This window comes from Thamnophis sirtalis, unplaced genomic scaffold, assembly GCF_051295495.1.
Source record: "Thamnophis sirtalis isolate CommonGarterSnake01/CBP01778 unplaced genomic scaffold, rThaSir2_p1.2 scaffold_1, whole genome shotgun sequence".
NCBI classification, from domain to species: Eukaryota; Metazoa; Chordata; class Lepidosauria; order Squamata; family Natricidae; genus Thamnophis; species Thamnophis sirtalis.
The window spans coordinates 160870691-160885716 of NW_028261381.1; the positions used below are offsets into that span (position 1 = coordinate 160870691).

General features: G+C 40.3%; 1 protein-coding gene across 1 annotated transcript; it reads right to left on the reverse strand.

Annotated features, from left to right (window-relative positions):
- Positions 1 to 4148: 4148 nt before the first annotated feature.
- MED26 (mediator complex subunit 26) lies at positions 4149 to 15026 on the reverse strand. Its single transcript, XM_014064485.2, has 3 exons — positions 14640 to 15026; positions 9733 to 9807; positions 4149 to 6967 (listed from the first exon to the last, which is right to left on the reverse strand). The coding sequence occupies exons 1-3, from the start codon at positions 14712 to 14714 to the stop codon at positions 5294 to 5296; spliced, it is 1824 nt and encodes a 607-aa protein (XP_013919960.2). The 5' UTR covers positions 14715 to 15026; the 3' UTR covers positions 4149 to 5293.

Genomic DNA, 15026 nt, shown 5'->3' on the forward strand with positions numbered 1-15026 from the left:
GTTTAAACTCAGGATAAAACACAAGGAATATTTCAAGTTTGCTGGATTCTGCAGAATAAAATTCAGAATTTCTTGAGTGTCTTGTTCCATCCTCAAAGTTCTTCAGTCAGAATACTCAGATTGCCAATTTAGATGTCAAAATATTTTCAAGTGTTTTGCACACCCAAATATTTCATGTTTCTGTCAAAGTACACTGGGCTTGAGAAATGCATTTGCCGTAGCAATACAATTCAACCTGTTATTTGAATTACACTTTTAAGTGTTTGACAGTGTTCTCAAAATTAAAAGCATAATTACAATAAGCCTATAACTCATGCTTGCCCCTTCTTTTCTTTCTCATACTGTCTGGAGTGGGATAGTCTAGCAAATGATGACTTGGCGAAGATCCTGAAGTCCTCAAGATACCTTAAAAGCCTCCGTTTGCAGGCTAACCCCTTCTGAATTTTCTGAATTTTCCTTTGCTAAATTGCTCATTTTTATTTTACTGCAATGAATTAAGTGCAGCTATTTGCATCCTATTTTAATTTTTTAAAAAGTTTAAATGATGCAGATGCTGTTTGTGGGCTCAGGTCTGGTTCCTTTAACATATTGTACACATTTCTATTATTTAAATTTGTTTTGCCTTGTTTTCCCAATTTGTTTTAATGGTTTGTTATTTATTTTTGCATAAAATATAAACATTAACAATATAAATAAAATATAAGTATAAAATAAAGCAATGTACACAATGTTCATTCCTTCAATCCCATCTCACCAAGACGAAGGGCTGGCTAAGAAACTGTGACTGCCCAAATGTCTCCCGGGGAATTAGAAACTAATTTTTTCCAATCATAATCACCACACTGGCTTACTAAAAAATCGAATCAGCCTATGTACAAAACCTAAACATGATTTTTTTAAAAAAATTAAAATTACTACAGGCCAAGAGAGGAATCACAGGCCAAGAGAAATAAAATATTATTCCAATGATATCTCCACGTAGGGATCGCAAGTTGGAAATACCACCTCAGAACTATCCAAAGAACAGATTCACATTATTTAGTAAACCACATCCATGGGTCTCAATGTGATGCCCAAACCTAGAACCTAAAACATTTTAAGGGGAAAAAAGGCTTAAAAAATCCACTCCATATTCAACACTGGGTGAGGCTCTATCTATTCATGATTCATAGTATCATTCAAACCTTGAAGGATTAACAAGGTTGGTTATTTCTTCGGGCATCTGAAACAAAATTGAGAACATCCACAAGAGAAGAATGTCTTTGAGCAGATGCTTATCTCATCCTTTCTCTCCCATGCATATGGGAGAGGGCTAAATAGGAACTAGGAGAGGTTACAGGAAGAAGGTACCGGAATAAGTTTTCTCTCACAGCACCTGTTGACTCTGATTCTCATCAGGCCATTGTGGAATATTTACAACAGCATTTTTAAAAAACCAGGAATTGACAGCCACAAAAACAGCTGAGATACTCATTGCTCCCAGTATAATTGTGCCAGTCTTCTTTGTTTGATCATCTGGCATCAGATTACTGGCTGAGTAACAAACCCACAGGTAGTGCTAGACTGTTAGGAATCTTGTGCAAACACACCCAATAATGGCGGAGCTACTGGTAGCAGGAATATGGCATACTGTATGCTGAGGGAAGGTTGTGCTAGTCAGCAAAGGTTAAAAGATCTTATCCGGTCCCATGGTCATATATTTGTTTTTCTGTTCCTACTGTAGTAGCTTTAACTAATGACCTTAAATGACAGCACTCCATTTATTGGATTCTTGCATAGAAATTGACGCAGAAAATAAGGGGAAGAAACAAGCAAGCAATGTTTTGCCAGAGATTTAGAGCTTACTTTTCCATGACTGCAATTGCTTGAAAAAATAACCTCGGAGTATTTTATGGGTGAAATTGGCTAGAATAAGTCAGACTGGATTTTTGGCTATTCCATTCCAACTCTGAAGGCACATAGGATGGTAAAAAAAAAAAACCTGTGAGGAAAAGGGTGGCAGTGACTCTCAGCAGCCACAGTCAATGATGCAGAATAAGGTGAATTGTATCTAAATGTCACAAATTGCCTCGCTAGCAAACATAAAACACCTCTTATTGTATGAACCAGAACTATATACACTCCACTGAAACATGTCTGTTTTGGGAAACTGCTTGCAGCTTTATTTATAGAGACTGCTCCTCTGTTGACTAGAACTTGGTATAGCATGGAAAGTTTAAAAAAAAACCACAAACTAATACTGTATATGCTTCAAAACTATCAATTGACAAAGCAAGTCCAACTAATCCAAAAACAGATCAACACATGCCCTTCCAGGTGCATCGGACTGCAACTCCCACAAACCCCATCATCAGTCATGCTAACTTAAGACCAAAAAATGTTACACAGAACGCAACACTAGGCAGATTTCAAGCCTTCTGAGAGCCTTTAATTTATGGATGTTTTTGAAAAATCTCTTGGGCTGAAGTTAGACATTTGCTTGATCAAGTTTTACTAGCTAGCCAAAGGCAGAGTACATAAATCGCTTTTTTTCTCCTCACAAAATGTCAAAAGATTTTGCAATAACACATCCTGATTGTCATCCAATTAAAGAAGTTAGGTTATTAAATACTCACGGATACAGGTAGTCCTTGACTTACAATAGTTCATTTAGTGACCATTCAAAGTTACAATGGTACTGAAAAAGTGACTTTATGATTATTTTTCACCATTACAACCTTTGCAGCATCCCCATGGTTATGTAATCAAAATTCAGATGCTCAGCAAGAGATTCATATTTATGACCGTTGAAGTTTCCCAGGGTGGCTTCATGTGATCCCCTTTTGCAAACTTCTGACAAGCTAAGTCAATGGGGAAGCCAGATTCACTTATGTTAACAACTGCAGTGATTGACTTAACAAATGTGGCAAGGCAGGTCATAAAATGGGGCAAAGTTCACTTAACTGTTTCACATAGCAACAGAAATATTGGGCTCAATTGTGGTCATAATTTGAGGACTATCCAGTTTAAATCTAAAGACACATTTTGTTTTGACAATGCAGTGGAAAAGCTGTGCCTCTCAAGATATTACTGGTCTAAAACTCTGCCACAATTTCTAGTAATTGGTGATGAGCGCATAGTAGTGAGGATCTAAAATATAATTAAATTATATAGCACTTTTCATAGACAATTGCAAAACACTTTGCAAATTAAAATACAGGTAGTCTTTGACTTACAACCATAATTGGACATCCTAGGTGTCCTAGAACATCCACTAAACAATGTAATTGAGTTGTGTCCAATTTTAGAACTTTTAGTATGGCTGTCAAATGAATCACTGGTCATTAAGCCAATACAGCTTCCTCCATTGACTGTTTGTTTAAAAGCCCCCTGGGAAGAAGGTTGCAATGGTGATCATGTGACTTTGGACACCAGTCCTTGCACTATTGGCCATTGCAGTGTCCCCGTGGTCATACGACCAAAATTCAGGCGTGTTGGCAACTGGCATGCCAACATGCCTGAATTTTGGTTGCATGACCATGGGAAACTGCAATGGCTGTAGGTGCAGGGACTGGTCGTAAGTCACTTTTTAAATCACTGTCATAACTATGAACAGTTATTAAACGAATGTTGCAAGAAGACCTACCTGTATAAAACAAATCGTTCTCTTTATTTTTCCTGGATATTGTGAGAGACATGGTCTACAGCTGAGGTTCTTCTGTTGAGGACTGGAGACAATAACCAAACTGGGCATTTGAGTGGAATGTTAGAATCATGCTCAAAAAACATGCAGGACCAGGACAAAGACTAAATTTGATTTAATTTAAAGGTACACTTAATTAAATCTGAATTAATTAAATGCAATTAATATTACACCCCATATATTTAATAACTCTTCTCTCACTGATACAGTTAACAATTCAGCAGCTCTTTTGAAGGGAGCTTCAGCCAAGGCAGAAGTGAGAGGAGAAGATTTACAGGGCCCCATGGCCTCACGTTATGCATCTCTAGTCACAGACTTAGTGGGTGCAGAAAACATACATTTTATAAGTTTAATCTTTTAATTGCCCAACAGGAGACAAGAAGAACTCCGCTTCCACTCGCAACCCGCATTTATAAACCCTCATCTATACTTGGCCATTTTTCAAATATTAGAAAGTGACAGTGTATTTTGTGCAAATTTTTTTTATTTCCACATTTATATCACAATGTGTCCACTGAAAGGACCAATAGCAAAGTTGCTCCCTTCTGTGCCCAAGAACACAGAAGTCTAGTTACTGTACATTCACTAAGGCTGTTTTTGCAAGTCGCTTTTGTGATGGATATCCATAAGGCAAACAATATCTAAAGGAATGGTAACAAGTATATTTCCAGCATACAAACAGGCTTCTGTCTCCCCCTTCACAGGACATTTACAAACTAGTAGCACCCTCGGTACAAGTTGGAATTTTCTTTTGTTAAACAGAAAAAAATAAACAAAACAAAAATAACCACCTTCCCCACCCACTGCTTTCCCGTAGAAAATCTGCAGAAAGGGGGTCAACGTGCTTAGGCTGGTGGTGATGGTGCTGCTGGGAGAACTGTGAACACTTTTTTGCAGCATTTCCTGGATCTGGATTCAAACTGAAACCAGACTACACCCCGTGAAAGTCTACGGAATGCTGAGCTGAAGGTGGGCCTCTCTCTCTCTCTCTCTCTATGGCCCTTCCTGCACCGCAGAGCACATATCATTGCAAGTCACATCTCCACATCAGGGGGACTTTTGAAGAGAAATGTAACGCAAAGAAGAACTACCTATAGTTTTGCACAGTTCGTTTTAAAACATCTCACTGCCGTATTTATTTCTTTTTAAGAAAATCAAATCAAGACAAATAAATAGACTCAACTACTCTCGTGTTAAATGTTTCATTTCCACAATTACCCACCTGTACCTGCCTGACCTTGGATTCTGGCATTCACAAACAGCTGGAAACGGTTTTCACCTTTGGAAAACTAACACTTTTGTTTTGCTTTGTGTCTAACAGCTGGCTTGCTAGAGTTCAGAACTCTACTTGTTTTTTTTTTTAATCAAACCTTTTGTTATGCCTCCCTTTGCAATTTTGTTAGTAAACTGGTAGCAGCACTTCACAAAAAAAATAAAATAAAAATAAAATTTAACAGGAAAGAAGAAACTGCCAGCGTCCAGCTCTCTGACACACCCTCTCTGCTTTGTGAGCCTCTTTCAGTGTGATGGGGGGGTAGATGGGGGATGGCACAGCACCTGCCCACTTTACTAACCTGCCAGTGTAAAAAAAGCATCTTAGCAAAATTGTACTCAGTCTAGGCAGATGTAAGGCAGGATGTTCAGGCGCCCCTCATCCCCATGTGGATCGAGCGATATGCATTGCGTCCAATCATACCAGTTACCCTGTGTATCATAACATCCATTCACGCCAGGCCAGTGTTGGCTGCATATCCTGTCAAGGTCATCCTGGGTCACCTCCCGTGTTACCCCAGGCAAGTCTGCAGGTTTGCTGTGTGGAGCCAGGACATGAGTTTTCCGGGCTTCTCTCCTAGTGCTTTCCTCCTGCTTTAAATATTCAGACATGAAGTAGTGAGCCCCTGGAGTCTGCACCCCTGAGGAGGACAGCAAACTACTCTGCCTGTTTAAATAGGACTGAATTATTTCATTCCGGGACAATTCTTTCCAATTCGTCTGTTCAAAGGGACTCTGCAGAGGTGGCTTCGGCTCCTGCTTATCTGTGCCTGTCCTGTGCTGCTCAGCAAGAGCAGGAAGATCCACCTGCAAAGAGTCCCTCTGTGCTAAAGTCTTGATCTCGCCCGTCATGGGGTCAAAAGTCAGTCGCCGCTCTTTTTTTAACCGTACAGGCTTGACCCCGCCTTCCATCAGCTGCCCGTCCAAGTTGACTGCATGGTCTTTGGGCCGGTACTTTTTCTTCTTCTTGCTGTCGGACCCTGAGGCAGCACTGTCACTGTCCATCCTTGAAGCATCTGGGGATAAGTCAACCAAGGGTGCCAAAGACTCTACTGAATGGGAGCCCACTCCACTGCCGGGAGAGGCTCCTGCACTGAGCTGAAGCTGGCCCTCGGGCACCCTTGGATGCTCCTGATCGTGAAGGGGTGCTTCAGGGTCCACTTGATGAGATGCCTCCAGTCTCTTTGCTAGTGATGGTTGTGGCGACAGCTGTACTAGAGAGGGGGGAGGTGGCGATAAGGGCACTGGAACATCCAGAAGAGGGGGCCTTGGGCATGGGGTAAGCGTCAAATTCTTGGGGGAGTACGTGGTGTGTTGCCGAGCAAATGTTTCCAGCCTGACATTCCTGGGACTGAATGAGGAGCAACGGGGACTCCTAGGTTGGTTGGCAGCAGCCTCCTCTGCTTTGTCATGCTGCTGCTGCAGCACTGCCGTTTTCAGCAGTAAGGATGTCCCGGAAGTTTTGAAGAGTCCCGGAGAGCTGGTGTGAGGCCGCACTGCATTGATGGGGATCTTGCTGGGCTTATCATTTTCACTCACCTCATCCCTGTTGCCTTCTGGCCCTGGGAGAAGACTCACATCTGGAGGGCTAGGAAAGCTCTCTGGGCTTCCACCAATCCCATTGGTGGGAGGCGGAGAAGAGTTTTGTAATACTTCATAACTGGCTTTGGAAACTTTTGGCAGCGGCAGAGGGAGACCATCCTTGGGCTCACCTTGCCTCTTCCGGTTCCCTGGCTTTGGAGAGTGCAGCTTTTGGACATCATTTCTATTCTTCACATCTTGAATGGGTTTAGATCCAATCACGGCCCCAGGAGAAGTTTCCACTCGGCAGTTGTGAGCTCCACCGTTGGCTGATCCAGGGGGATTTGGCAATCCTCTCAAGGTGGCTTCGTTCTGTGAAACAGGCTCAATCAGCTTCTGCCAATTCCGCAACAGTTTTTTGGCCCGTTTAGCAAGCTCCTCATTCTTGGTTTTCTTCCTCACATCATTGATGAGCTTCCCCAGCCGTGTTTCCTAAGAGTGTTTTTTTTTTAAAAAGAAAGAACATAAAGATGATTATTTTAAAAGACACCTCATCAAAGTATCATTAATGGAGAAACTTCTTTTGTTCTCTCAATGGGTATGTTCTGACAAGGCCCAGAAGAGGAAAAGGAGTATAGGACAATTCAATAGCTGATTTCAAGTTTCGTTTCTTAATCACAGCCAGAAAAGGGGGGGGGGGAGTACAATGAAAGAACAAGGAATTTGTAAGGTGGAAAATTATCCAGAAAACTTTGATTGCATACTTTCCTAAAAAAATGTTTCTATTTTAAGAAATGGCTCCTTTTGCTAAAGTTAATTTGTAATCCGCAAATGTAAATCAAACAGGGCGGCTAAATTTTGAAACAAATCTAATTGACTATAGCATCAAATTGTGTTTTTCACATGATTCAAGTATGCTAAAATAAGAACATTAGAACAATTTTAATATTTTAACCACTAGTGCCATGTAATGATTAAAATGTTGGGCTAGAGTAGAGACCCAGCTTCCAATCTCCCCTCAACTACAGAAGGTCTCTGGGTGACTTTAAGCTAGTCACTCACTCTCAGTCCAGCCTACTTCAAAAAGCAACCATATCATTGTGGGGAAAATATAGAGCTATTACTAGATACAGTACACTCTGGGCTTTTAAATCAAATAAATGATAATCTTCCTAAAACTTTAATCAATACAAAGCCAGTGTTGTATTTTCAAATATATGTATTAAACCCAAATAAATAGTTTGATTTATTTAAATACATTAACATTTATAATATCAATGCTACAATAAGCATTTTTTTTCAAATACTTTGACATTTTAATATTACACCAAAAAAATCTTTCTTGTAGCATTTGATTCAAATATATAGTTAAGGAAGTAAAAAAATCAAATTGGTAGGTAAAGCGAAAGAACATCCTCTGGTTAATTTTTTCCCAAATCTATAATCATATCAAACATGAATATGTACACACATCTAGTGTTGCAGAATATCCTTACAAAGACCGATCCCATCCAAATATACTTTGAAATGGCAGAATAAATCAAACTGGTACTATTGTAAGTGAATCAAAACCAACAAAGGAAACGCAAACCATTCTGCACTTAATAAGGCCGGGCAAGCAGAGAATCATCTCAACTGTAAATGAAATTTGTAGCATCAACCAGTTATAAATTACACTCCCTCTTTCTAACTGATGCTGGCTGAGAAAGCTGTGGGCAGCTTCCAGGAATTCCACAGGCTACAGCAATAGGTGAGCTGTTAACAAGTTCAGGCAAGCTGTCAATACTCATTCTTTGTATGATTCAATTTTTTTTATCACAAGGAGGTTAAAATCCATGAACTGTCACAGAATATGCACATTTCATCATACATGACTTTATCCAGTTCACTAAGTCTCAAAGTGACCTATTTGCAAATGTTTACAAAAATTAACTGCAAAAGCTTGATGTGAATCTGTCCTTGCTTGTTGCATTTCCTTTAGATGACTCTTATCAAGTTCCATTTGGTTAAGATAATAACTTTGCCCAAAACATGTCAGGTAAAGGACTTAAGTGTCTCTCTTCTCAGAGGACCGAATCTTCTTAGCAGGCAAGGAGAAAGCAGTGCTTTCTTTTTTTTGTTTGTGAGGCTGTATATTTAAATTATGTTTATTATTCTTAGTCTTGTTTATATTATTCTTATTTCTACTTGTTTTCATGCATTTGCTTATGTTAAATCAGACTGGGGAGTTTCCAAAGCCTTGAATAATTAAAAATATTTACAGTACGTTCCAAACTCATCCTGACAAGTTCCTAGCACATTTGTATGGCTTAAAAGGCTCACATCTTTATCAACCATAACAATTCACTGCTTGGGTGTCCTTCTCTCCTTTAATCAATAGATGAAGGTGGTGGTGGTGGGGAAGCCACACAATAAAAAAAAGTCAGTTCTGCCTTATTCAGTATGGCATATATACAGCCAGTCGGCAGACCTTACAAAATTCTGAAAACTGAAAAATAGTAAACACATATAAAAAAGGTTTTCGGGAATTACAAGAAATAATAGTAGTTGGTTTAAATCTGCTCATGCTGGGCTTCTCTTCTTGTCAAGAAAAAGAATCTAAAAATGCAATTATTTCAAGAAAAAAGAGATGAAAATGTCATAATTCTTGGGAACAGCTTCCTCTGCCCTCCCATGGTGGAGGTGACATTAAGGGTGACTACAGAATGTCAGTCAAAATAGGATACCGGGAATATAAGGTTGTAGGATTGCTGGGACACCTGGAGCTTCTTTGGCCTTCAGAGATAGACCAGTAAAATCCTGTTGTTTGTTGCTATTCTTGCGTCAAAACAGTGAGAGCACATTTCTCTCAATCACAAAGTATAATCAAGCCTAACAAGGAGTTGAATGTATGTATTCAGACTGGAATAAGATAGGTGATACATATAACTCCTCCTCCTCCTTCTTCTTGTGCCATATCGGTCCTCCGACGTTGGTGATCCTATTTTTATCAACAGTCGCACAAAAAAGTGGTGTTGAGTTTTGTCCAAGCCAGTCCCTTAGGTTTTGAAGCCATGATGTTCTTCTGCCTGGACCTCATTTACCTTCAATCTTTCTTTGGAGGATAAAATGAAGTATGCCATATTTTTCACATCACATGTCCTACATCCTCCTATAATTCTTCCTACAACTTTAAATACCATGCCTACTTTTGGCATTTTCTAGTATTCCATGATTTTTTTCTTATCGGGAAAAGAATACTTGCTGTAGGAACAAACCTCAAGTGCCTCTTTGGTGATGGGGTATTTCTCCAAGCTGGAGATCACTTCTAGTACTGCCACCATGTTATGTATCTGTGGAAAAAAATGAACAGAAAGTAAGTATCCTTTTAGGAAAAAGCTTATGCTTTAGCTACACCATGTTATGTCACACTGGACAGTAGAGCTGCCTATGTCAGCGGTCTCCTTGGAATTCCCTACACGAGAATTGAAATATTTGAAGCAAGTAGTGTCAAAAAATGATGCTTTTTCTGTTGAAAATGTATTTGCCTGGAACTCTTTTTTTCTGCTTGGGGTTGCCTACTTTTTATGGTAAGTGAAAATCTAATTCTCTGGGTTTCTTTGGTGTCACACTGTAGGCACATGACTTAAATAAATTGTTTTCAGTTTACTGCATCTCATTTTATTTCATACTCTAAATTTTATTATTGCCAGAATTGGGATTTTATTCTCAAACTTAGTTATATAAAAGCAGCTTAATTCTACATGAAGAATGGCTTGATTTGCCATAAATAAGATGTCCTTAGTCCATAACATTGGCTCCAAAAATTAAGATGTAGTGATTATGATCGTTTCCCTGGACATACCAGATACCATGACACCATTTCAGTGATCTACATTATGAAGGCGCACTTAACTTTGCATGCCATTATCAGTAAATGTTCATACACACATATGTAACTAAACACATTTCCATTATTTTTATCTTCTTCCTTACGATATGCCACACAAATCTGCAGTGGATATGCTCCCAACTAATAGTAGCAATCCTCAAAAGGAGTAAAGCACTAAATTGGAGCATTTTATTAAAAATAGGTGTCCTTTAGCTATTCTGCCCCTTACTATATAAAATGTTTATGAAAAAGACAGCTAAGGAAGAGAGTATTCTAAAGTTACCAACAGAAAAAGTAAATTAAATGAATTAATAATCTATGGCTGGCAATAGCAAGGCACTTTTATTAAGACCAACTAAAAAGACCTAAGTTGATCAGCAACTCACATTTTTAAATAAATAATTCTACTACTATAGTATATAAAGATTGGAGGTCTCTTGGAGATTGTATAGTCCAACCTAATGCCCAGTAAAGAAAACCACACAATTCTTTTTACATTTACCAACCATTGCCTACGAAATATGGGTTCTACTGCACATAGCACTAAGGCAGAAAACATCAATGGGAGTTTGACGTATACTAGTTTTTTTTAAAAAAAAATATTTATATACACCTATTTTATTAAAGTGTGGTATAAAATTTAAAAAGGAGAAATCATCAGCTGAGAATCAGGCTGAGCAGGAAAAGACAAGGAAATAAATGTGTTTTAACACAATTCTGTTTTATTTTGTGAGGGTGGGGTCATCTCAATTCACCAGAAAAGAGCTGCAAGATATCACTTCAAACTGACTGGAGGCAAAAGGTGTGTGTAGACCAAGGGTGCTTAAATCTGCCCCAGGGGGCAGGCCTGGAAATAGCAAAGGACCAGCCCGCAGTGCTCATGGAAGCCAAAACAGCCTCCCTCATGTGCCCCGTTTTGGCCAGCGAAGTGTTGCGAGAGGCCTTGCAAGACGAAAACAGGGCCCAGCATTCATGGCCCCCCTGTGCACCATTTTGTCCAAGTCAAAAACGGGGCACGGTGCAGTTACTCCCCCCCCCCCAATGTGCCCTGTTTTGGCTGCAGACCGTCCAGGCTGAAAATTGGGCATGGGGGGGGCACATGTGTTCCCCCCCATGCCCCATTTTGGTCAGCAGGGTGCTGCAGGAGGTGTCCATCCTGTCTCTCTCCTCCCACCCTGGAGGAGAACTATAATGCTGATCCGGCTGTCAAAGAAATCCAGTTTGACACCCGTGGTCTAGACAGACACACAATACTTTCCCCAATACTAAAATCATATTATCTGCAAAAAAGTTTGAATGCCTGTGAAAAGACAACAAATGAAAATCAGTATAGCATTTAAGGTATTCTCAGAAGAAGACTGAGAAAATCAGGTTTACAGGTAATCCTCAACATACAACCACAATTGAACCTAACATTTCTGTTGTTAAATAAGACATTGGTTAAGTGAGTGTTGCCCCATTTTATGACCTTTCTTGCCACAGATGTTAAGGCCAACTATAGCTGTTAAGTTAGTAACAAGGTTGTTAAGTGACTGTGGCTTCTTCATTGACTTAGCTTGGTAGGTCACAAAAGGTGATCACATAATCCCAGGACGCTGCAACCACCATAAATATGTGTCAGTTGCCAAGCATCTAAATTTTGATCAAGTGACCATGGGGAATGTTGCAAGGGTTGTAAGTGCAAAAAATTGTCATGTCACTTTTTTTCAGTGCCAATGTAACTTTGAGTGGTCAATAAATGATCTATTGTAAGTTGAGGACTATCCGTAGTTCTCTTTTACCACGAAAGCTCATTGAGTGATTTTGGCCAGTCACTCTCTCAGTCCAGCCAACTCATGCTGTTGTAATATGGAAAAGAACCTGGAGGGAGCACTATGTATGCTATGTGCACTCCACATTTATGGAAATAGTCACTTTATTTCAGGGTAAAGATACATGGCATGTAAACAGTCCTGTTGTAGAAGAGTCAATTGACTCTTGCAGGCTTCCCTTAAGCCAGGGGTGTCCAAACTTGGGAACTTTAAGACTTGTGGACTTCAATTCCCAGAATTCCCCAGCCGTCTGATAAAGCATATACTATTTTCCAAACATTGAAGGATAAGTCACACACTTAAAGTAAGAAACCAAAACGTACAGAAACATGCAAATCTGTTCAGCCTTTCTCGAGAGAAAGCTTAAGGGAAGCCTGCAAGAGTCAGGACTGTTTACATGCCATGTATCTTCACCCTGATATAAAGTTGACTATTTCCATCAACATAGAACGCAGTACAGAAAAGCACACCCTGACTATCTCTTTTACTTACTCACAGTGATACAAAAGAATTCATAAACACAGTCTTTTTACTTATGGTAACTGAAGGAACAAGTGCCAAAGAAGAGTGAGTAGTAACGCAAGGGCCTGATTTGAAATATGACAAATGATAAACTCTCAACAAAGGCCAGCACAGTGGTTTTAATTCAGCTTAATATAATTGTCAGTATAAATCAGAGATGGGTTACTCCTGGTTCGGCCGAACTACCGATAGTGATTTTTTGGCCTGGGTTGCAGAACTGGCAGCGACCCATGCTGGCCACACCCCCGAACCAGTTCCCTGGTCCCTGCGGCCATTGCCAGCATGTTGTTTTGTAATGCGCGTGCATGCACAGTTCACTGTAAATTGTGCGAAGAACAATTTACACTGAACTGTGCGCACGAAAAATGAACCAGTAGTAAAACCAGGAGCAATCCACTTCTGGTATAAATGTTCTGAATGTTATGCCTAACAAATTTTGAGATTAATTTGTTTCCTTAGCTCTCGTATATATGGGGTTTTACCTTGGACGTTTCTATGCAGATAAACATAATTTTATGCGTTTTCCATTGGACCTCATTTTTTTCTCCAGTGCAAAATAAGCAAATTATAAACAGATGAGTAATTTACAACTGTTACTGTAGTTACTCACTAGAGCTATTGCACTATCATACAAAATGTTTTAAAGTAAAAGATAACATTCTTTTATTTTCCTATAAGGTATAATAAATAAATCCATTATAATAAGTTTATATTGAATAAAAAGTCCAGAGATTCAGGATAACTAGGCTTTGCTTAGATAATATCCATCTCACCTCTCAACAACAGGGTTATAGGAGCAGCATAGAAAGGAATAGTTGGAGAAAATACAGGTTGGATGTGGAGGAATTAGGAGATGCCGCAAGCTGAAGTAATAAATAATTTTATAAAATTCAAATGAGTACAGCGCAGGGCTCTGCTCTACACATATTTTGGGACTGGGAGAATTAGAACAAAAATGCAGTAAAATTTCCCTGCTCAGACCCATAGAATAGGATTGTATAAAGCAGTTTCTCACATACCTAACAGATGGAGGATTAGGGACAATACACAAAAGGAAAGCAAGGCAAGGAAAAGAAAATATGTTTTTATATTGGTATATTATACTAATATGACACTATATTAGATGCTCTGAGAAAAAGGTAAGATGAAGTACTTCAAGAAGCTCTTAAAACAGAAAATAGTAGCCCAAGCTGTGACAAGCCACCCTCCTCAGCCATAGCAAATAAATACCAAATTCTTGCTCATTCTTGCTCTGAGCCATACTACACAAGTTATGCTATTCTGAAGAAGCAAAAAAGGGGAGGGGGAAATGGTGTCAGACAGAAAACACTATATGTTTGGGTAACTGGGGGGAAGAGAATGAGAGTACAGTAAAAGATAAGCAAAGGACTAAAAATAAGCTTCAGGCAGCATTATTGGGCATTATAGAATACAATTTATAGATTATAAAAGATCCCAAGAAACTCCAGAAGGGGACTCCAGACAAGAAGCTTGGTCAATCTTTTTTCTTGCAGTACCTACTTTTTGGGCAAAATATGGGGGGAGGGTGAATTGCTCCAGTAGCCATGCAAATGGAGGAACAGAGAGAGTGAAGCCAATAAAGCAAGAGAGTAGAGCTTTCAGGCTCAAAACCTTCCTGCCACCATCCCTATCAGAAGCATAATTTGTTTAGATAAAGAAATCTATAGACTGTCTGTGTCTCCCAGACCCCCAGAGAGACATCCACATCTAATCCTACCCCTATAAGCAGGATAAAATATGGTTCTCATTCTCCCCTAATCCTTGACCAAGTCTTCTAGAGCCGGGTGCCCTACACATGTGGTGGACTACAATCCACCATACTTAAGTCAGCATGGTTAATGTCACCTGGGACTAACAGGGACTTGTGAAGCCACACAAAAACAGGCAAGTGGTTTGAGACGAACTGCCCCTTTCCCTGGACTTATCCCGCTTTACTCACGTTGCTGTTGGGGTCGATGGCCTGCAGCAGCCGGTCCCTGATCTGCTGCGGGGACGGTCCCGGAGCCGCTGTCATTGCCTCCCTGGGGGAGGAATAGCCCCGGGCCCAGCAGGTTGGGGGCGAGAGGAGGCCCCACCGTCCTCCCTCCCTCCCTCTCTTTCTCACTCGCCGGCCTCGCCGCGGGGCAACTGGAGCCGCATGTTCCGCCGGGCTCAAGTGCCCCACCGGTCAGGGGGGAGGAAGGCTATCACGACAGCTCGAGAAGAACGGGGAGAAAATAGCCTCGCCTGACTCGTCCGAGACCCACCGGGGCCGCCACTCTGCTCCGCTCTGCTCCACCGAGGAGACGGAGGAGGAGGCCGAGCTCAACTGTGGGCAGGAGCCAGC